Raw genomic sequence first — 23,457 nt, 5'->3', positions numbered from 1 at the left:
TGAAAAGGAGCACATTTGTTTTGGCCAAAAAGGACAATAACCAGTGGAGATCATTGTCCAGATCTGCTGTGTGAGTTGCAGTTAAGTTTAAAAGCGGGGTGCATTCCATATTTACTGCTGGAAGAAACAAAGTACCTTTACTGAACATATGAGGAGTTTGCCAGTCACCACACTGTTAATATGTGTTACTCTCCTGCTTATTAACTGCAGTCATTCTGCCTCAGAAGTTGGAGTAACTCTAGGTTTTTTTCTTTTCCTGGAGTTTCTTTCTCCTCTTATCTCTTCATTCGTACCTCCTTCATCTTTCTGTCCCTCTCTCTTTTGTGTACCCTGGAGAAGGAGGAGCTCAAGACCAAAGAGAAGAGGACTGAGGAGTGATGTTATAATGTGCACTAAGTACAAGCAGCGCAACGGCAATTGACTCAGTTGACTCCGCCCTCTACATGGATGCACTCTAAACCAGTCAGGACCTTGCTGCCAGCTAGCTATGGACTGCACAGCGGCTATTTTGAAACCATGCGCCTGCTCCAGGACCAAGTGGTGTTGGCACGAGCAGTCCCCCACCCACCGCCCGTGGAGGCTGCCGCATGGCTGTGGTTGTGGCAGAGATGTCATGGAGGCAGATGTTGTCAGCCACGCCTCCTCCCTCCTGCAGCGCTTGCTGTTTTATGTCTGCTGTTGCCTCTCCCGCGAGGACAGCCCTGAGCTTTGTCGGGATTGGGCGGTCCATCCCGTCAATGCAGCACAGAGAGGAAGAGGAGGAGGAGGAGGAGGAGAGGAGGAAGGTGAGAGTGAAGGACTCTTTCTCTGTCACAGTCTTTCAGCACTTTTCTACCAGAGAAAAAATGAACAGTCCTCGTGTTTGTGTCAGGGGCCTAGTGTATTTTCATATTCACTAACAAATAAGAGCAGTAAGAACAAATTTGAAGTTGTCCATTAGCTTCTGCTTCACAAGCTCTCACTAACATTTTTTCTTGTATTCTGCTACATTAAAGGGTCATTTAGCATTTTTATGAAGTGAGGAGACTCAGCAGAGAAAAGATGAATGGTCAAAATCAATGCAGCAAAAGAGGCCAAAATATCCTGACTTTTAGTCTATAGTATGAGTCAAGCTCAAAATACACTAGATTCCACATTTCCCATGATGCAACTGGATAGCATTTCAGTAGATCCTGCTCCCACCCCTTCCCTGGGACATCATACGCAAAGTTTGTAACACATCCTTTCTAAACCCAGACCTAAACCAGTTATCCCCAGGAAATAGGTTTTATATTGAACACAACAATGTTACTTTCAGTCAAAAAGTAACATAGATGATGATAATTCAGCTGTCTTAATGACAACAACTGTTATTGTCACACTATATGTGCACTCTGGTCAGTGGTTTGATCCCCAGCTCCTTCAGTCCATGTACTAAAATATCCTTGGGCGAGATACTGAACCTCAGACTGCCACCGATTTATAAGTACTGTGTGAATGTGAACGTGAATGTGGACCTGTGGTGTAAAGTGCTTTGAGTGGTTCAGAACCTGAGAGTGATCTATGCTTTTTTTGTTTGTTGACAAGGTATCATCTCTAGTAATGAGATATGAAGGCATGGGAGTTGACTGAGAACCAGTCAGTTTCTGCTTTGCTCACTCTGTTCTTATCTGGGTAGCTAACACTAGCTAGCCTGATCTGCAGATATGACTGATTATTAAAGTGTGTTGATAGCATAGTTCTCTTTGCTGAAGCAACTGGTAGCTCACTGGCAGTCCACAGCTGTGGGAGATAAACTGTTGTTTTTTTTTAAAGAAATATATTTATATTTTTTTATGTTTTCAAAGGTGGCCTTGATTTCAGTTTGAGCTCTGTCCAATGAGATAAATTCAGATAAATGAACAGAAGAAAATAAAGGTCACTTCTGTGACTGCAGTTCACAGTGCAGAATGATAATCATACAGTACAATGATTACTTGAAAATTTCAGGTAGTCACTGTGGTTGCTGAATAATGTTAACTTGTTAGTCAGTGGCATGTCAAGGTGGAAGTTCAATTGTGTCGCTCATAGAAGTTACACATTTAGTGTTGCCAGCTAGTGTTCATCCAGTTATGCTGATTAAAGAAATGGCAAAAGCCCTTTCCCCTGAGCTTCAGTTTGAACGTACGGTGAAAGAAGAACGCTCAGGCAATGAGCTTTGAGTAAACACGCATTGCTGACTATTGTGATTTTTTGGCTTGTAGTGAGTGATTTAACTGCTTTATAAACTGGGTGCTTTTTGTGTATTGTATCTGCATGACTGATCTGAAACATGTTTGTTTACAGAATAAGCAGTTTACCAGAGAATTGCCAGAGATGATAGCTGCAGGCTATTAGGGTTTAGTCAGGTTTGATCCGTCTGTTACACAATCAAACACAAGTTGCTATTACTAAACAACACACGCTTAAACCAAAAAACAACCCTGCTGCTATCCATCTGCAGGCTGTACTGTACTTTGACTAGGGGAAGCTGGCAATCCCACACACATATTTAGCAAGAACATCAGCAGTCGTTGTGTGAGGTTGGAACCAGGATAGACTGCACAGAAAGCTGCTGCCCGCTGCAGGGATGGCTAATGGCAGCTGGGTGAAATCGGCCTGTACCATTAGCCTTAGTATTACCCCAGTCCTTCACTGTGTGGTCTGCCAACTGCTGTCGAATGCAAGCGGGGTGACGAACAGCTCCTGTTGGGAGAGGGATTGAACCAAGGACTCTGCAGGGAGCATCATCTCTTGCTGCATTCACTTGCACTTGTACACTGGGGAGGCCACAACTTTTCATTTATATATTTTTGAATTATATTGTCCAAAACTGGTTGGGCAACTGCTACCCCCACCCCATGCCGCGCTAGTTGATCCGCCCCATTAGGTTACTGTATACATGTTTATACAGTATTGCAGTACATTTGTCATTTGTCTCTTTCAAATCTGGCATCTGACTTCAAAGGCAAAAAAGTACAAAAATGAGCAGACTACTAACAATCAAACCAGCTTTCAAGATGGAGGATGAAGATTGCTTCTCATGGAAAGTCAGACATGATATGATCTGTTATTCTTGCCTTTACTTGAATCATTTAATTCATTTAAGGGAATACTTCAATAAAATGTCAAACTTCAAATACTATAACACAAGTAGAATGGCACTCAGTAGAGCACATACCTCCACCAAGGCAAAGATGTTTAACAATACCCTATCTTGCAATGTTAGGGAAATATTGGTCAGCTTTGTTATGATATGTGTTTGAACGATTTTTTTAGCTTCAAGCTACACATGAGCTCTCAAGATGGCTGGAAATGGCTCAAAGTCTGGCTTGTCTAAATCTAACAAGAATCTGAGTAATCCTGTCTGGAGCTCTTCCCCACAGACATTTACTGAATCAAATTGATTTTGTTCCACATATCCTTTTAACACTGCGGACAGTGCATTACATGAAGCACTGAGTCTGTGGCTGCAGTCAAATGTGATGGGGTTCTGGGCCTAACAGGCCTCTGACGTACAGGTCTGACTGGACATCAGCGTCAATCAACTCCTGGTGCATCTCCGTTAGAAAGATCAAGCCTCCTTATCACACTAAAACATTCCTTAATGAGGATGATTCAGTGGTTACAATGAGTGTACTTTCACAGTTACTGGAACAACCAAAAGATTTATACACAGAGAAGTTACTTATGTGGCAGGAAAACTTCAAATGCTTTTATTCAGCTTGTCACAGTTGGAACTAACAAGATAGAAAGACTAGATGACATTATTAGAGATGTACAGGAGCTGAAAACCAGTTTAAAGGATAAGTATGATGAAATGAAAATGGGATACTGGGTAGAAACAAAGATAAAGTCATTTGAAAATGACATAATGAAGTCAAAGGGAATAGATGGAATTGAGCTACACTAAAAATCATTCCAGGAGTACAGATATTTTAATTGGTGGGATTGCAGTTGAGGGAGAGGGGAAGCGGGAAGCTCATTCCATGTTAAATCAGACAAAATCCAAGAGTAGTCTCAGCTTTGTCTCAGATTTTGTTCAAAGTTTGTCTGTATAATATTTGGGTCACAAAACTAAGGCCTGTAAATTATTATTGTTCAATTCCAATGTTTTTATTTAAAAAAATGTTCCCTTGATATTCTTACATTTTTATACTCTCTGCTTTATCTGAGATGTGTGGACATTAATGTCTTAAAAAGTATTATTCCTAGCCTCACGAGAATTTGTAGGATGGTGGACAAACACACCCCTACCCTAGTAAGACTGAACTGTGAAAAGTTTGTATGCATGCATATTGATTGAAGGCCTTTGGTATTATAAACCACCACCCCCCCCCCCATATGATATCAATCAATACATTTTCTTCAAATTTCAATTTTTTTTAACAGAATTGAATTGGGTGCATGTTTGCTTTCTTGATAACATATAAGGGCATATTCTGATGATTTCACTGTGTGGACATGTCTCAACATGCATTTCAGTTTTCATATGTAGCTTTCTAACATGCACACTGTACAATCACAGGTACCACCTAAACCGCCATATACCAGATGCTTTATCACAATATTTCACGTCATTTTTGATTCCTTACCCAAGACAGAATTCCCATTTCGAATTGCCCTCTGTTTCATTCTTACAATGCCTATGACACAGAAATTCAATAATCATGGGAATTCTGAGGGAAAAATGAAATGGACATTTTTCTGCCATAGGTAACATATCTCTCAAACCGGTGTCTATTTTTCTATGAAAACTGAGGAACATTGGCACTTAGTACCCTTACTAACCATATAGCAGGCAATTTAGATGGACCTTTTTAAGTTCCTACTATAGGCTAGATAGAATATGAGAAACTCTAGATACACTGACAGTGGAAAGGAAGGATGTCTTCCTTCTTGGTGCCCATAACATTGACTGGTTTTATAAAGTCTGTCCAATATCTAAAGAAGCTGATTTCAATGGCGCATGTCTGCAATCTTACCCAGGTTGTGACTCAAGCTTCAAGAATTTCTAAAACCATGGATGGTCTTAATACTTCTTGAAGTAGGTTTCAATAACCATAATTTGATTGCTTCATCAAGAAAGAGTAAGATGTGCACATTCTTTCCTTGATGCTTTTTAACCCCTTTTCATGCAGCCTGTTCAAGGCAGGGATATTTATTCTGCCTCGTCATTCTGTATAAATGAACATAGAAAGGCAGGGGTGTAGTACAGCAGAGGAGGAAAAAAGAAAGACAGACAGAGAAAGAAAAAGTTAGGAAAACAAATAAAGGATGCAAAGGAAGAAGAAAGACGGGGACAGGAAGAGAAGAAGAAAAAAAGAATGGGGAAAAAGGAACAACAGATGGAGGAAAGAAAGGAAAGAAGAAGAACAGAGGATGGAGATGAGAGAGGGAGGAATGAAGGCTGAAAAGAGGCACTGGCAGAAGGAATCAGAAGTTATAGTAGTTAATGATACAGAAATGAAAAAGTCTGTGCTTTCTGTATAAGATCTTTCCATTTTATTTTTCTTCTTCTAAAAACAACTTACACACCCTGTCATTGACTGACCACACACACATGCATGTCTGTGTGTGCATACACACACACACACACACACAGTCTTCCCAGTTTGCTTTGTGTTTGGTTGGTTTTATTTTCAGTCTGCGACGCTTCTCTAGTATTTACGCCAACAGTCTGCAATTTATAGCCATAATTACAGACTGTCAGAGAGAGAGACAGAGCATATGAGCTTTCATGCTGTGGCTTACATTCTTGTTTCTATGTGTGAGTGTGTGTGTATAACTGTATGTATGTGCCTGCTCTTGGTATATTTAGGTCATGGTAGTGAATATATTAATACGTTACCTTTGCGCACACACACAGACACTGATCTCAGTCACTTTTGTCACCGATCTCAGTCACATTACATAGACTTGCATTCATTTCCTGGAGACTTCCTAACCCTAACCACCACTTGTCTAACCAAAACCTTCACCCTAACCTTGACCTAGACAGACAACACACACACACACACACACACACACACACAGATGAACACAGTTTTCTACCTTTTCTGTGAATGTGTTTTAAGTTCTTTTTTAAATTTTCTTCTGATTGGAAACATTTATACCTATTTTTCTTCTTGAGTGGACAAATATATTTTATAGTATGTGGAGAACCACCAGGTCACCAGGACAATAGAGGAGGCTGAAATGTTGGATGACTTCCTAGGTTGTTCCAGCATTCAGTATATTTTTGCTGTCTGTTTCTACCACTGCAGATTTCATGTTTATGTGGCTCAGATTGTATTTGGTTGTGCTGTTACTTGACACTTTTACTTGACACTGGCTTTTCTTGACAATAATACCTCAGCAAAGCTGTTATTAAAGGGATAGTTTCCTGTTTGCTGTTTGCTGTTGCCAATAATTAAATGAACAGATACCACTCTCAAGATGGATAAATATGAAGCTGCCACCAGGAGCAGATCAGCTGCCAAGCAGCACTTCTAAAACTCACAGTTGTTACGTTTCAGTTTAGTCTTATGTTACGCCAACATGGCACATGGTATGCAAGACTCTGTGACTCTGTTAAAACATTCATGTGACCATGATAACTTAACAACACATAGTAGACCTCAAACTAAACCAGAGGTACCACATGTGGAGTAGATGATCTGATTACAATTTGCAATTGCTATTAGTGGTAAACACCAAATATAGCTGAAGCTGACAGGAATTTCATTCATTTTACAGATATTTAGTCATAATTGAAACTTTTGGACATTTCAAAATTTTCACCTGATCATAGTGCTATATGGAGAGTCAGAGGATTACCAAATAGATGTGTTTGACTGCTGACTTCGCCTGACTGGATGCTCAATGTTAATTACTGGTGACTGCTGAGATGGAGTATAAAAAGACAGTCAGGTCAGACACATTCTAGACTCTAACTGAGCTGATGACAATGGCTGATCTTGCGGCTTTTGCCTTTTACCAGTTGCACAATTCATCAAATATATCCAGCCTATTGTGGAAGAACTGCACAGCTGTTCTATGTTTTTTTTATTATGTTAAAAAAGATATGAGTTCCCCTTTGTATGTCAGACTGTTTTGTGAAGACACTGTTTACTCACCCAAACTTTTTTTCAGGCTAGACAAGGGCATTGTGTTAAGGTGAATGGGATATTCAATGTCTAGAGTAAATTTTGGACTTACACCAAGTGGACAATAACAACACCAAGCTGTTGCTCTTCCATCTGCTGGATGTGTGTATTATCAACTGTTTCCTAACAAGTTTACCATGTCAGTTTAAAAGGTGCTTTTGTCGTTGTAATCACAGCTTGTTTCTTTTGCTCCAAGTGGTTGATACAGATGTTGCATTGTAATAATGCAAAAAATATATCTTAAGTACTTTAAAAATAGTGTTGCCTTTACATAGTTTGATCATTTGAGAAAAATAAAACTGAAAACTTGCAACATGGAGGATGCAACATGACACAACATAGTACTCTGACAAACAGAGAAAGACAGAGCCGTACATACACAGGGGAATGATTAACTAACGAGACACACGTGAGGGGCAAAACAAGCAGGAAAAGAACAAAGACAGGAAGTAAAATCCACAAAATACAAGAGAGGAGAGTGGTTTCAAAATAAAACAGGAAATAATACTCAGGGGACGGGTCATGACAACGTATTATTCCTACCAGCTCCCTAGTGAACATGAATGCAATGAAAAAAGTTACTGAGGCAGTGCTTTGACATTTTACAGTTTTTAATTCTCATTAACAGTTGGCTGCTCTACAAATGTGTGTTTTTTGGGCCAGTGTGCATCACATGACCAGTGATTCCAACTGTTCCCTCCAGGCCAGAATCTCACTCTTCCACATAATGAAATTCTTTTTGCCTTTATCTCACTGTAACTGTGCAGGTGAGGATGAAGACTTAGGACCTCCTCCCTCTGTGGATGAGGCCGCTGATGCTCTGATGACCAGGTTGGGCTTCCTGCTGGGGGACAAGATAAACACTGGAGAGCCAGGGTCCCCTTACCATGTCCAGCATGATGAACAGGTACGCAGATACACACATACACACATCTAGGTTGTGTTGAGTAAAAACACTTTTAAATAGAAAAGTTGAGTGTCCTGTAGCAAATTCTGCGTTCTGTAGTGAATTCAATCATGCTATAATTTTTCAGTAATCCATATACACTATGTATGACAGACACTCCTGAATCTGAAGATAAATGGTCTAAGCTCCTTAAGAAAAGATAAATAAATAAAAATAAAATTAAAAATGTATCGTAAATTTAAAACTGTTCAGGAAGCTTTTTACCACATGTTGGGTTGCCCTAGGTTTCCATTCTGTTTCAGTAAGCTTTGTAAAGACATTATGAAATAAATAATCATATGAATAAATTGTGTAAAATGTATACATGAACCAACTACAATTTTTTAGAACTCAGTTAACTACTATGAAATGTTGTTTGATCAGTTTTTTTCATACCATCTGCTACCAAATTTAGCCAGTTAGCTCTTGTTACCTGGGTAACAATAATGTCAGTAATTTCTGAATCAGCCAAGAAGAGGTTGCTGCAGTGAACAAACACAGACACAGTAACTAAACCGTAGTTTAACATGCTACCCACCTGCCCAGTCAGCTACTTAAGGATCATCCAGAGTTTTGGTATCTCGCCCATTTTTCATGTGTGATGTTTGCTGTTCTGAACAAAAGACGACAGGGGAAAGATCTGTCTCTATTCATTTTGATGTCATATCAGCAAACATTACATAAAACTGACACCTTTCACTGTCACTGATGGTGAGGCACAGTGGTTTCCCAGTGCGCTCTCTCTCCTCTCTGGACAATAACTTGAATGTGAATGAAACCTTACTGATTGATAGGTCAGTGAGGTGAAGGTTGTGGATGTGGCTGCGTTGCTGGTGCTGGAGCCCTGAAGAGTTTTAAAATACAATATCTCAACAAATGAATGTGTATTGTAATTAAGTGTTTATTTGTGTACGTGCATATGTGTATGTGTATGAGCATTCATGCATGCCGTGTTGTTTTTGTTTGTTGATGTTGTTTGCTCAGAGTTTATGGGTCTGATTAATAGTATGACAAAAAAGGTATGTACATAATATTTTTGGACTATTATTACTTTGGTATGCATTTAAATCTTATACCTGCCTATTTTATACACTATTTTGTAGTTTAATGTAGTGTATATGTTTTGTCCCTTTTACTTTTATTGTTCCTACTTTTAATGTGTCATTTTGATGTTCTGTATTGTCATATACATAAGAAAGTGAGGATACAATCTGTTATCTTTCCCGCAGAGGATCTCCCCCTCCTCCAGTCTGGCAAGTAGCAGCACCTCCCCTAGTTCCACACTGCAGCCTCCTGCTGGAGGAGAGGGCAACAACAACAAGCATGCCTCCTCCAACCACGCCTCTGTCACCTCCCCCACCTCCACACTAGAAAGCAGAGACAGCGGCATCATAGGTGAGATACTGTTTATAGACAGTAGAAATAAATAAGTAAAAAATAAACGTACACTGCTGTATTATTAACTTTTTCTGTCTTCCCCTTCGCTCTTTCTTTCAGCCACATTGACAAGCTATTCTGCAGAGTCGGCAGCAGAGCAGAGCAGCAGCACCAAATACCCCGGTGATGGTTACCATGGGAGCAGCCTCAACCTCTGGCAGCAGGGGGGGCGGCCGGTGGTGGCCTCCACCTCCTCTTCCTGTATGGTGGCAACGGGAAATGCTAAGGACAGCTTTCTGTACAGGGTGGATGATAACATGGCCGTGTCCACGTACAGCCTCAACAAACTCCACCCAGACCGAGGCCCTGGTGTCGCCCACTCCTCAGGCTCCACCCACTCCATACCTCTATACCTCATGCCTCGCCCTAACTCAGTTGCGGGTAAATGCCAAATGGATAATGTGTTTGTGAAAGTGTGTGTGTGTGCGTGTGTGTGAATCAAGCGGTTTCCAGTCCTGCAGTGCACTCCCACACTCTCTTTCCTGTTAGGAAAGAAACACATCACTCTTTCTCAACCGTAGTGACCTCACTAGTCATAGTGAGCAAACAGCGAGGTAAAAACGAGGTGATAGTGAGCTCCATGACTCATTTCATATATGTACGCCTAAGCAACATATTCACATCTCATCCTCCCTTTCTTCCTTTCCTCTCTCTGCCACTCATAAAAACTCAAAACCATGAGAACTTTTGGAAAGGAAGGAAGTGACATGTATGATGTTTCCCAAAAAACGCACACACACACACACACACACACACACATACACAAAGGATACAAGGCGCAGCCGGAGCAGACATGTTCTGTGGTGTTAGAGGATTGTTAATGGATTGAGTGGATCAAACTTTCGGTAGGTTTCTGTTTGTTTCTCTTTTTTTTTTTTCCAGCATCGAGAGAACCCAGAGTTTCCATGTTCATGTATCAGCACTTTGTTGTTTCAAATCCTGGGTTTTGTTTGTGGTGGTATTACACATCGTTTCCACTTAGCTCTGTGTATGTATGCAGGTCAACCGGAAGTCCATTCATTTCTATGGGAACCACTGTGATTATGTGATAATGTGATTATGAAGCTCCTCCTCTGGTGTTTTTTTTTTTTTTTTTTTGGTCTAAAATTTGAAAATTTGAAAAAGGGCATATTTAGCTAACATTGGTAGTATGCTAGCAGTGTAGCATACAGAGAGAGTGCACAGTTGTTATATGTCTTTTGACACAGTATTTAACAAAATTGGCTACACACCTATCAGGCCAACTTCCTTACTTATTTGTCCTGTGTTTGTCTTGATAGTTCCATGTGGAATTACAGACACAATATAAAACTCTGTGCAAACAATATGTTATTCTTATCATCTTGTTACACACACACCATCACCAGCACAGGGAACAGATTTTTAATAATGGGTGGCACGATGGTGCAGTGGTTAGCACTAGTGCCTCACAGCAACAAGGTTCCAGGTTCGAGTCTGGGGCTTTTCTGTGTGGAGTTTGCATGTTCTCCCTCTGCCTGTGTGGGTTCTCTCCAGGTTCTCTGTCCAAACACATGCAGGTTAGGTTAATTGGTGACTCTAAATTGCCCATAGGCGTGAATGGTTGTTTGTCTAGATGTGTTGGCCCTACAATGGACTGGTGATGGTGATGTCCAGGGTGTACCCCACCTCTCGCCCAGTGTCAGCTGGGATAGCCCCCACACGACCTTTAACGGATAAGTGGAATACATAACAGTTCATACCTAAATGCACCTTGGGAGCTGTAGTTAACTTGACTCTCTTGACAGTTATGATGTATTCATTGTTGTTCCTTTGGCTTTTTGATCAAAGATGTTTTATCATGCAGTTGTTCATCTTTTATAGTTCAGCTAGAAGAGTTTCATGCTTATTGAAGACTGTGGTTCAGTACTGAGAATTGAGATCCCAGGACTCAGATCTCACATGCTTCCATTTCCTGGGAGAAATTTGTGTGCTGTTGTGCACAGATTCCAAGTTTATACAGTGAAATTCTTTGTAACATGGCTGTCATCTTTAGGATTCAGTCTTTCATCAGACAGTTTTATTTTCACGAGATCATAGTATTGTGTTTTTCTGCCTCATATGCATTTATGTGATTAAAATCAAATTTCATACAGCACAACCTTTTTATTTCTCTCTCTGTAGCCACTAGTTCTGCCCACCTTGAAGATCTAGCCTATCTGGATGAGCAGCAGAGACACATTCCCTCAAGGACATCCCTCAGAATGCCCAGACAGAATTCTGGGAGTTGTAGTCAACAGGACCACAGAGGTACACACACATACTATCATATGCAGACAAATACATACTGTTATTTTAAGGAGCAGTATTACAATACTGTATTCATCCCCTCTTTCCCTGCAGTTTGTTTCACTCCCTCTCTCAACCTGAAGCCCCTCCACTTTGAGGTTCCCGGTCTCTCTTCTGATTGGCTGTTCACCGGTAGGGAGTGGCTCTTTCAGGAAGTGGATGCCTGTCTCCGCAGAGATGACCCATCAACCAGTCGGGGGGTGGTGATTGTCGGCAACATGGGCTTTGGCAAAACAGCCATCATAGCCCGTCTGGTGGCGCTCAGTTGTCATGGAAGCCGAATGTGGCCAACCCCACCAGGCAGCCAGACCATCCCTAAGCGTAAGCAGATTCTCCATGCTTTTTTTTCCACTAAACTTTTTTTTTTTTTTTATTTAGTGAGCATCATCCCTAAATAACCTTTCACCAATATTGACCATATTTATAGACCTTGCAGCATAAACTTGACTGATGTTTCACAGGTTTAACTTATATCTCATGATCTGATATTGAAAAACCTTACATGATTTGACAGTGAAAAGAGATTAACGTTCAGAATCATCTCAAAAGTGCACACAAAAAGACCAAGATGGCTCACTAAATTATTGTTAATAGCTTTGTCTTTTTTTTCTGTTTTTTTTTTTTTTTTCATTTACACTTAAAAACAATTTTACTCCGATCATAACTCATAACATCATAACTGTGCATCGGTCCTGACCACTTCTTTAATGAATCTTTATAACTTTGAGTGACATGAACAAATATAGATAATGATACAGATTGTAACTTTACGTTATACCCCTTGCTCATGGGTATAGTGACTCATGGACAGTTTATGTTAAAGATGCCTTATGTTGTTTTAGAATTTTTTTTATTGCTTGCTTACTCCTGTACTTGTCAGGCACTTGAAAGGGATGTAGTAGATTTCTGGCAGTAGCCCATATCACATGCTTGCCAGAGGACCCCCAGTGAGTTCTTCCAGCCATGAAGACAACCTTATTCACTCTGTAAGAAACAACTGAGTCATCATTCAGAGCCCACTAAAAGCAGCCAGCCTCAGAATTAGCAACCAGACACATACCTGAGCCAAATACTGGAAGAAGAGCAGCCACAGAGAGAGGTGGTTTATGTGGTTACTGACATTTAAAATAAAGAAATATTCTGAGATTTTTTTTCCCCTTGCATCCTCAATCCAGATGTAGCACCTGTTTCTTTCTCCAACGATTCCCTGGAAAGAGGGGATGGAGGAGGAGGAGGAGGAGGAGGAAGCTGTCCAGGAACTCCAGAGATGAGGAGGAGACAGGAGGAGGTGCTGAGGAAGCTCGCAGCACAGGTATTATCCCCACTCTACTTACTGTAGATCTATTGAAGCGCACAACAGAAAGCAGATGTGTAAATTTAAAAAGCGCATTTACTCAAGTACAGTACTTAAGTACAGTTTTTAGGTCTTTGTGTTTTGCTTTAGTGTTTCTATTTTATGCTATTCTAAACTGTAAGCCTGTTTCTTTTAGAGCTTTGTGCTGAATTAAGTATGATTAAGGTTAAAGGAGTAGATGGACAATTTGGGAAATGTGCTTATTTGCTTTCTTGCTAAGTGTCAGGAGAGAAGATTGATGCCATTCTCATGTATTTTAAATACACAGCTACTGGCCAAAACAGCTAGCCCAGTCCAAAGGTTACAAAATCTGACCACCAGTACCTCTAAATCCCACTAGGTACATGTTTACTGTACAGACATGAGAGTAAGATCAGTCCTCTTGTTTAACTCTTAGCAAGAGAGCAGATATGCTTATTTTCCAAAATGAAATGCTTAGACAGACATATTTCATCAGCCTAACAGACAAAGTTTGTTTCCAACTGAAACCTAAAGGCGAGTAAAGAATTCCACAACATTCAATCATGTCATTCAAACATGTCTTCCTGTCTGTCTTTGCAGGTAGTTTCTTATCATTTCTGTCAGGCTGATAACTGTCACACCTGTATGGTTCCCGAGTTCGTCCACAATATGGCCGCGATGCTAAGTGATGCCCCTCAGCTGTTAGCCTATCGGGAGCTGCTTCATCAGTCACCACAGCTACAGAGCATGCTAAGTCTGCGCTCCTGCATCCAGGATCCAAGCTCTGCCCTCCAGAGAGGAATACTGGACCCACTGGACGCTCTCTACAGAGGTACTTACAGATTCTACTGTATTCTGATTTCCTCTGTTCTGTTTAGCCAGGGACTATTTAACCTGTGATGGTCTACATTGTCGTTCTCCAGAGAGGAAGTTGCATGTGGAAGGGGCGGGACTTATTATACTGATTGACGGGTTAAACGAGGCAGAATTCCACCGGCCGGATTATGGCGACACGCTGACCTCTTTCCTGTCCAAAAATGTCCTGAAATTTCCTTCGTGGTTGAAGGTCATTACCACTGTCAGGACCAGTCAGCAGGTATACACACACCCACTCCACACACACACACAGGAATGTCAGACCTTATGACAAAACAAGGAACTTTTTTTATTTCAGTCAAGTCAAGTCAATTTTATTTATTTAGCACCAATTCACAGCAGAAGTTATCTCGAGGCACTGTACATATAGAGCAGGTCTAGACCGTACTCTTTATCTTATAACATTTACAGAGAGAGACCCAACAGATCCCACCATGAGCAGCACTAGGCGACTGTGGCAAGAAAGAGGCAGAAACCTTGAGCAGAACCAGACTCAGGGTGGGCGGCCATCTGCCTCGACTGGTTGGGTTTATACAGAGAGAGCGGGGTGAGGGGTGGGGTAAGAGAAAGACAACATTGCAAATACACAGACTAAGTCAAAATGGAAATAGTAGTAATAATAATAATAATGATAATTATAGCTAAAGGAATAATAATGACAGAAACATTAATAGCAATAACACTATCACTAACACTAATAAATGTTTAAATGTTGTCGCATCATCGGTTGAGCTGGATCATGGGAGCAGCAGGAGACTCTACAGCTCCACAGGCAGAACCCAGCAGTAAGAGACAGTAGAAGAAAGAGAGAGAGAAGCACAGCCTGGGCACTAATGTGCTTGAGGGAAGAAACACACAGTTAGAGTGATGCAGCAATATTAAGACGGTTTATAGTAATCATGCACAACATTTACTAACTACTAACTTTAACTGATGCATTGAGACTAACCCAACCCGCCGAAGGTAAAATGGTAACCTGAAATAAGAATAATAAGAATAATATGCTAGCCCAAAGTTAAGACATAAAGATGAGTTCTTAGTTTGAATTTAAAGGCCTCAACTGAGTCAGCCTGTCTAATATCAATAGGGGCAAATATACCAACAATGCTGCCAGACCAAAGTGAACAAAACACAAATTGGGAGTGGTCTTGTTGACAAAACTTGTTTTGAACTAACAAAATGTGTTTCTCTGTCAATTCATTCAATTAGGACAGCACTTGTTCTCTACCTTTTCACCACATCTCTCTAGACAAGATGGAGGAGAACAGTGCCATAGACCAGGACCTGCAGGTAACATGGACACAGATTGCCTGTTTGTCTGTCTGTCTCTCCATCTGTCCATCTCTTCACCCATACGCATGTCTGTTTTTCTGCAGGGTTACCTGATGCAGCGCATCCACAACAGTGTTGAGATCCAAAGCAATGTGTCACTGAGCAATGGTCGCCTTGACAACACAGCACTTACCAAATTGGTCAGCCACCTGAAGAGCCTGAGCAGAGGCTCATATCTCTACCTGAAACTGACCCTAGACCTGATAGAGAGAGGATACCTGGTCCTAAAGAGCTCCAGCTTCAAGGTAAGTAGGAGGAGAGGAAGGATGAAGGTAAAATGAAAGGGGGATTGTAAGAAAATGAAGTTATAATAGATAATGTCTTATCTACTTTGTAATTGTTTTGGTTATGTTACTTTCTTTGTTATTCATTATATTTTTATTAAACTAGAAGTGGCAACATTTTCTGAGGAAGTGTGCCAGCTTACTCTGAAAATCAGGCAAAGTGTAATAAAATCTCATCAAACTACTGCATGAGAACAGCAGTTTAAGCATTTAAAGGACCAGTGTGCATGATTCAGTGCCATCTAGTGGTTAGAACACAGATTGCAACCGAAAACCCATCACCTCACCCCTCCTTTTCCAATTGTGTAGAGGGTCTATGATGGTTGTCAGGTGACAAAATGGTATCAAGTACTGCACCAACCGTCTGTCAAGTGAAGAGGTTCATTTATGTAGCTATGTAGCTAGTTTCCCCTCTATGTGCGAGTGTAACATGTTTTGTTGTCCTCCACGCACATGCACTGGTCCTTTAAGGCAGTTGAACTGTTTTTTTGCTTACAAGTTTATATTGTAAATATTCAGTTGCATATACAGTAAACAAGAAGATATTAAATTTGTGTCCCTCTGTGTTTAGGTGGTTCCTGTGAGTCTAGCAGAGGTCTACCTGCTGCAGCTCAACATGCGTTTTCCCACCCAATCGTCTTTTCAGAGAGTTCTGCCACTGCTCAACATCACTGTGGCATCACTGCACCCACTGACAGACCAGCAGGTACACATCATTACTGGGTCTTGTTATCGTATGTGTGTGTGTAAATTTATGTCCCCCTCAGAATTAATTGCCCTAACAGTCTTAACTTTTCATCTTTCCTTCAAGTTCAGCTGGAGGGCTGCTTTATGTTTAGTGCTAATTAGTCAGCGTTAGCATGCTAATGCCCACAACTCTAATGGAGAACATGATAAACATTGTACCTGCATCCACATGTTATTTCAAAGCAGCACTGTATGAAAGTACAGCCTCACTGAGCTGCTAACATATGTGTCAGCTCTTATTCTTGTTGGCATATCTTTGAGATACTGAAAATGAAACACTAACCTTGAAAAGTGACCATTCCTCTCCTGTTCTCCTTCAGCTGTTTGAGGTGGTGAATTCGGGCGCTTTGACTGGAGGAACACTTCGGTGGGCTGAGTTTGTGCAGCGGCTGGAGCAGCTCTCGTCTTTTCTGCTGAGGCGAAGCGACGGCAGCTGGATGCTAAACCATGCCTCCTTCAGAGAGTGGCTAGTTTGGAGAGAGGAGGGCCAGGACAACAGGTTCCTCTGTGACCCCAGGTACACCAGCAAAGCAGCAGGAAAAGAAAAGGTGTAAAAGACAGAGAGGGAAAGTTTTCTAAGGTTTCTCTCTCTGTCCATCTATTTGTTTTTCAGGAGTGGTCACACTCTGCTGGCCTTCTGGCTCTGCAGACAGGGGGGGAAGCTAAATCGACAGCAGACACTGGAGCTGGGACATCACATCCTGAAGGCTCACATCTATAAGGTTAGCCCCCACACACACAGGGTCCTATTTTAATTGCACAGCAACCAAAACGAAGTGGCAGGTCTTTGGTGCAAGGACTTTGTTGGCATCTCCAGGAGCACCTTCAACAAACTGATGCTTCTCCAGGAAATCATAATGGTCTCTGATTGTTGCAGAGCGACAGAATCGGAACATACAACACCTAAAATTTGCAGCCAGAGGCAGAAGATGTGCAGATGGGTTTATCAGTAATATAACAATACAATGAAATTATGAAGCCATTTATATGATCTCATCTGTCTGGTGCTATTTCTGCTGAATCTCAAGTTGTAAATGATCACATTATATTGTAACCGATATGATACAGCAGCCTTTCTACTGCACAATCAGGCATGTAAAAGGTTTCACATTGTTTCATTGACCCATAGTTGGAAGCAATAACATGCTAATGTAACAAAGCACCAACAAAGGCAGTGAAGAAGATGACTGCTAGCTAGCAAACAAGCAAACAAGGATATGACCAATGCACAATTTTCAATATTTAAAAAAAACTGCTTTGCAGTGGTTTTGAGGAGGAAAATGTATTCAACATGTTTGGTAGACTTCATGAATACACGCAAAACATTTTCATGGGAAACACATAACTTTTGTTTGTCTGCAAGAAAACTCCACTAACTGCACTGCTCGTCAAATAAGATTTTATCGGCATCTGTCTTGCAGCCTTCAGATGGCAGGGATTTAATGAACTGAAGAAGCTTTTCATACAGTATAAAGCAGCTGTGGACAGCAGATACTGACTGAAGCAAATTCACTAGTTAAATGCACACTGATTGACAGACATTCCTGCTTTAATCACCTTGAATATTATTTTTTGATGCCAATTTTAACTTTGTAAACGCTTACTTAAACTAAAAGTACTGAAACTACTGGCAGGAGAATTTTTGTTTCCATATAGTTTATTTAAATTCAAATTCAAATCAAATTATTGCTCCTCATTTGTTGACAGTATTTAGTTTGCCCTGACAAAAAATCCCAAACTGACAGCAGAGTGATGCCACAAACAGAAATGGCACAGGCATCTGTTCTTTGTGTCTTGTTGGGCCTTTAGCACCAAGTTAAATGAAACCATGTGAGACATTTAGAGGGGAAATGTGTCACTGGTTTAAGTGCTTACTCATGGCTATCTGAAATCTATCATGGGGCCCCACACCAGACATTACTTTCTTGTATCAGGGTCATAAGCCCAAAAGTTTTTAAAGGTCTTGTATATTATGAGCTTATTATGTTTTTCTTTGTCAAATCGTGATGTTGAAAGTGCACCACCATGAAGACAGAGAGTTCAGTCATAAAGTATCTCAGTATTATCCATGTGTTTACCTATTTGTTCCTGTGACTCAATTCTGTCCAGGGTCTGAGTAAGAAGCTTGGGGTTTCCTCCTCAGTTCTGCAGGGGCTGTGGCTATCCTACAGCACAGAGAACCTCAGCCCTGCTCTCTCTTCTCTACGCAACCTCTACACCCCTAACATCAAGGTAACACACCCATACTGTTGGCTGTGGAAAAAGGTTTAGGTCCCCACAAGATGAGGAATACCTAGACCACACACACATACACACACACACACACACACACACTTGCTAGTGCCAGTAGGTTATAATTTGCCTCTCTACCTGTCCAGGTGAGCAGGTTGCTGATAATGGGTGGGGCTGATGTGGATTACCGTAGTGATGTCCTCAACAATGCCCCCCTGCTGTGTGTGCACTCCCACCTGGGCCACAATGATGCCGTGGTGCTGCTGCTTGACCACGGAGCTCAGGTAAAAAATAAATTTTAAATCAAATTTTAAAAATTTTAGTCTTGTGGTGCTTTACTTTGAAGCAACATTGTGCTAGATTTTAATTGGAAGACTGTGTCAGTTTACTGCTACCAAATGAGGCTTCTGTGATGTAATACTAGGTGGACGCTCAGTCACATGATGGCATGACTGCACTGGGATTCGCTGCTGCTGCTGGACATCTGGACATCGTCATCATGCTAAGTCAACACGGAGCTAAGGTAGTCTCAAGATTTAAAATCACTATGTGTATTTGACAACTGTGTACTATGGTGTCACCCAGTGGTGGCACTAAGAACGACACTGTGGTAGAGCTCAATGGATGTCTCTACCCCTTTATTTCCTCGGACTCAACGTGAGATTTGGGGACGTGATGAGTGGCCTGAGAGCAACACTTAGACCATACCAATAAAAACAACAAAACAACAACGTACACCATCAGAATCATGTGAAAGATACTGTGATCAAATCAGAAGTTCTACAAGGTTTTAACTCAAATTTTGACCAATTCTATGTGTGTGATTTATACTGTTTACCATTGCCTATGAGCTTTACGTACTAAGTCTTTGTCTTCCTGTGTTCTCAGGTGGGTCATGTGGACAGTGCAGGTCAGTGCGTGTTAGTGCACGCGGCTCAGCGAGGCCACCTTAAGGTGCTGCACTTCCTGTTGAAAAACACAGACTGGAGCTGCACTTCTTGCTGTAGCCAGAGGGGGGTGAACAAGAGCCAGGCGGTGCAGCAAGCTCTGATTGCAGCAGCTAGCATGGGCCACACAGAGGTCAGCCACACACACATGCACACACACACACACACACACACAGCTTTAAAATGTTGTGTGTTACTGAATCATGAAAATGTATTTACAATATGTTTGTAACAGGTTTTATTGTGCTGTTTGTGTGTAGATTGTATCATACTTACTGGATCTACCAGAGGAAGATGAGGAAGAAGAAGAGAGACCAGAGATCAACACATTTGACAGTCTCTGGGGAGAGACAGGTACTACAAAAATAATACAACTACACAAAAAAATATTCATACTGCATGATTTCCACTGTACAAGTCATTGTTACTAATATTAATACACTGCAAGTATATTTATAGCATGACTATTGTTAATACCATGCTAATGCTACTGGTTTTATCAGTAGTTCTACTAATTTAAAGATTTATTTTTATGTATATGTAATGTTAGATGTGACTCAATAAAATTTCAGTAACATAAATTATGGTTGAAGATGGTATAACAAAAATATGTATAAAAAGCTTTGACAGTATAATTTGTTGTGCAAACACTGGACTTTAAGTGTGTGGTTTGTAAGTTAGTTAGATGGCAAGCATACACTGATCAGCCTCGACATTAAAACCACTGACAGGTAAATAACATTCCTTAACTTATTATGATGGTACCTGTTAAGGGGTGGGATACATTAGGCAGTGAGTAGACAGTTGATGTGAAGGTCGGATCCTTATGCAACTTTCATGACATCCAAATTACGATGGCTAGACGACCAGGTCATAGCATCACCAAAACAGCAGGTCACCAGTATGACAACTGGTGAACTGAGGACAGGGTCATGGGTGCCCAAGGCTCACTGATGCGTGAAGCGAAAGCTGGCCCCTGTGGTCTTGTCCCATAGAAAGTGAACTGAAGAGGGAACAGTGCATCGCAGCTTGCTGCATATGGGCCTGAGCAGCTGCAGAAGGGTCAGAGGGTCTATGCTGATCCTTGTCCACTGCTGAAAGCACCTACAGTGGGCATGTGGGCTTCACATCTATACTAGTGCTTTTACATTCCCATCGCTGCAGCTAAGAATAACATGAGGTGACTATGATGATAATTGGAAATAAAAGCTAGACTCTGTAATCCACCCACTATAAAATAGTTTGTATGATTATAAATACAACATTTCAGTTAGATAAACCTCATCAACAGATTGTATTGGTACTTGATTGCTGAATGAAGCTCTTAGAAACACTAGTCTCATATCCACGTCTCTGTCTCTGTGTCTGTCAGCTCTAACAGCAGCAGCAGGAAGCGGTAGGCTGCCTGTATGCAGGCTGTTGTTGGATCAGGGGGCTGCTGTTGAGCAAGGCAACAGGCGGGGTGTGGCTCCACTCTTCAGTGCTGTGAGACGGGGTCACTGGCAGGTATGGCACGACACACACAACAAACACACACAGCAAGTGAATATATGTATTTTGATTCCTGTCGTAGAGATGCAGAGTGTGTGTCTCCCTCCTTGTCTCTCTGTCAGGTGGTGGAGTTGTTACTGAATCACGGGGTGGAGGTGAACATGGTTGACCAGCAGGGTCGAACAGCTCTAATGACGGCAGCCTCAGAGGGACATATGCCCACCGCCCAGCTGCTGCTGGATCACGGTAACCCGCTTTACCACACAGTACCAACAACAGTGGCTATAACAATAGAATGAAACCATGAATCCTTTCACATTAAAAGCCTTTTGAGGGGAAAAAATCTCTCCTTTCATTCTACATTTTTAATGCAGCATATTTCATTGTAATTAACCATCCAGTTTCAGTGGTGTGTTTTCTCAAGGCAGTATGTTTTGCAGTTTTGAAAATAAGGGTTCAAAGACTACAGAATGTTAAATTTCTTGCATGGTATTGAAAAAGTGCCGACTCAATGTTTTCACTTGTTGATGGGTTAAAATGAAAGACTGTATTTGCTGGAGAATATTCTGAGTTGTGATATATTCTATATTGATGGGGTTAGAGCTCAGTCAAAAATATTTGGTCTCCCTGTTTCTAGGAGCCTCTCTGGACCAGACCGACAGGGAGGGGTTAACAGCGCTGAGCTGGGCATGTCTAAAAGGACAGCTCCCATTGGTCAAAGAACTGGTTAAGAGAGGTGCATCCACATCTCATGCTGACCGCAGTGGGAGGACACCCCTGGATCTGGCTGCCTTTCGTGGTGACCCAGAAGTGGTAAAATAGATGCAGTTGTTATTGTATTTCCCATATTTTAGAAATAGTGTGCCTGTCCCTGCTTTAACTGTCCTAAACTAAATCTATGTGTGTCCTTTTTCTGTGTTAGGTGCAATACCTGGTCGATCACGGCGCGTCGGTGGAGCACGTGGATTGTAGTGGGATGCGTCCTCTGGACCGAGCGGTCGGCTGCAGAAATACTGCAGCAGTCATCGCTCTGCTCAAAAAGGGAGCCAAGATAGGTAGAAACATGACTCAGTAATGCGATCCCTTATCCCGTTATTTATTTAACCCCCTCATGCAGTGCCCTCTGGTGTGTGGATGCCAGCATCTTGTTTATATTTGAAACAAAATTCTTCATTAATCCAAACTAATGAATGTACGGACATGGTATTGATGGTCTTAAACTCTCAGCAAGAAAGCAAATAAATGTTTTTCCCAAAAAAAAGTAAATGAAATGAAAAAATGAAACTGAGTGGTGCAAAAATTTTGTGGGAAAAGAATGGCTTGTTCCATTTGTTCCTTTCCATCAAATATAATCGAATTTTGTTTTCAGTGAAAGGTTTTCGAAAAAAGTACTGCTAGCTAATAGGTACAAATACACATACAGTAACCTTCTTGGCAGAAGTAATAAAAGATAGGTTTGTATGTGACATGTTATGATATGATGTGTGTGTGTGTGCTTGTGTGTAGGACCAGCGACCTGGGCCATGGCAACCTCTAAACCAGACATCTTAATGGTTCTGCTCAGTAAAGTGATCCAAGAGGGTGACAAACTATACAAGGTAACACACGCAAACATACATAAATTCAGTCACAAGCCAGACACACATATATTTATTTGATATTGTACTTTGTGTGTGTGCGTGTCTGTGCTTGTGTATGTGTGAATTTGTAGCAAGGTAATGTGAGGGAAGCTGCTCACTCCTATCAGTCAGCACTTCAGAAATTTCCAGGAGATGAGTTGAAAACGTTCAGACAGCTGAGAGTGTGTGTGCTGCTCAACCTGTCACGCTGCCGCCGCAAGATGAACGTGAGTCTTTTTCCCACATGCACACATATGTGATCCATGTTCTTAATATGACTAAATCATACCACATAACGTGTTTTTGAAATGAACCTCATCTCTCACAATCTTCTGTCCTCAACCTTGAATTGAGTACCATCATGAATTCTTTTTGCTTTTCAGGATTTTGGCCTTGCAGAGGAGTTTGCTACCAAAGCACTAGAGCTAAAAGCAAAATCATATGAGGCCTTTTATGCCAGAGCCCGGGCCAAACGTAGCCGCAGGTAATTATAGCAACATAAGGACAAGTGGTTGAATGGAATAAACAAACTCTAACCAAATCACAAACTCTTAAATGTGTTATGTGTTGATATTTTTTTTAGAATTAGTGCTGAATAACAACATAAAAACTGAGATAACACTGTTAGAGTTACTACACATATGTATTTATGTAATAGGTAAGTCTTTTTTATCAGTGTCCTGATGAAAATCATTCAAGTGTATACAAGTACATACTCCACATAAATTCAGCAGTTTAGCTGCAGAGTAAAAGATGCCCAGTGCTTTCAGCATTTTCTG

At 41.2% G+C, this 23,457-nt stretch overlaps 1 protein-coding gene across 6 annotated transcripts in view; it reads left to right on the top strand.

The window, feature by feature from the left end:
• tanc2a (tetratricopeptide repeat, ankyrin repeat and coiled-coil containing 2a) overlaps positions 1 to 23,457 on the top strand; it is a 50,165-nt gene that overhangs the window by 20,353 nt on the left and 6,355 nt on the right. For 4 of the 6 annotated variants that reach the window (XM_051073954.1, XM_018698487.1, XM_018698488.1 and 1 more), the window contains 25 exons: positions 7,913 to 8,052; positions 9,321 to 9,486; positions 9,589 to 9,909; positions 11,671 to 11,796; positions 11,890 to 12,156; positions 13,011 to 13,147; positions 13,751 to 13,982; positions 14,074 to 14,246; positions 15,236 to 15,316; positions 15,403 to 15,603; positions 16,214 to 16,348; positions 16,710 to 16,906; positions 17,003 to 17,111; positions 18,499 to 18,621; positions 18,768 to 18,905; positions 19,046 to 19,144; positions 19,510 to 19,701; positions 19,829 to 19,922; positions 20,941 to 21,074; positions 21,182 to 21,305; positions 21,697 to 21,872; positions 21,982 to 22,114; positions 22,566 to 22,657; positions 22,771 to 22,905; positions 23,062 to 23,162. In XM_051073954.1, coding sequence (XP_050929911.1) covers positions 7,913 to 8,052; positions 9,321 to 9,486; positions 9,589 to 9,909; positions 11,671 to 11,796; positions 11,890 to 12,156; positions 13,011 to 13,147; positions 13,751 to 13,982; positions 14,074 to 14,246; positions 15,236 to 15,316; positions 15,403 to 15,603; positions 16,214 to 16,348; positions 16,710 to 16,906; positions 17,003 to 17,111; positions 18,499 to 18,621; positions 18,768 to 18,905; positions 19,046 to 19,144; positions 19,510 to 19,701; positions 19,829 to 19,922; positions 20,941 to 21,074; positions 21,182 to 21,305; positions 21,697 to 21,872; positions 21,982 to 22,114; positions 22,566 to 22,657; positions 22,771 to 22,905; positions 23,062 to 23,162 — 3,826 coding nt within the window. Of the gene's footprint in view, positions 1 to 336; positions 786 to 7,912; positions 8,053 to 9,320; positions 9,487 to 9,588; positions 9,910 to 10,119; positions 10,374 to 11,670; positions 11,797 to 11,889; positions 12,157 to 13,010; positions 13,148 to 13,750; positions 13,983 to 14,073; positions 14,247 to 15,235; positions 15,317 to 15,402; positions 15,604 to 16,213; positions 16,349 to 16,709; positions 16,907 to 17,002; positions 17,112 to 18,498; positions 18,622 to 18,767; positions 18,906 to 19,045; positions 19,145 to 19,509; positions 19,702 to 19,828; positions 19,923 to 20,940; positions 21,075 to 21,181; positions 21,306 to 21,696; positions 21,873 to 21,981; positions 22,115 to 22,565; positions 22,658 to 22,770; positions 22,906 to 23,061; positions 23,163 to 23,457 lie in introns of those variants that run through there. The other 2 variants (XM_018698483.2, XM_018698490.2) reach the window with 2 other exon arrangements.

Source organism: Lates calcarifer, linkage group LG11 (genome assembly GCF_001640805.2).
Source record: "Lates calcarifer isolate ASB-BC8 linkage group LG11, TLL_Latcal_v3, whole genome shotgun sequence".
NCBI classification, from domain to species: domain Eukaryota; kingdom Metazoa; phylum Chordata; class Actinopteri; family Centropomidae; genus Lates; species Lates calcarifer.
This window is presented reverse-complemented; position numbering and strand designations above follow the sequence as displayed.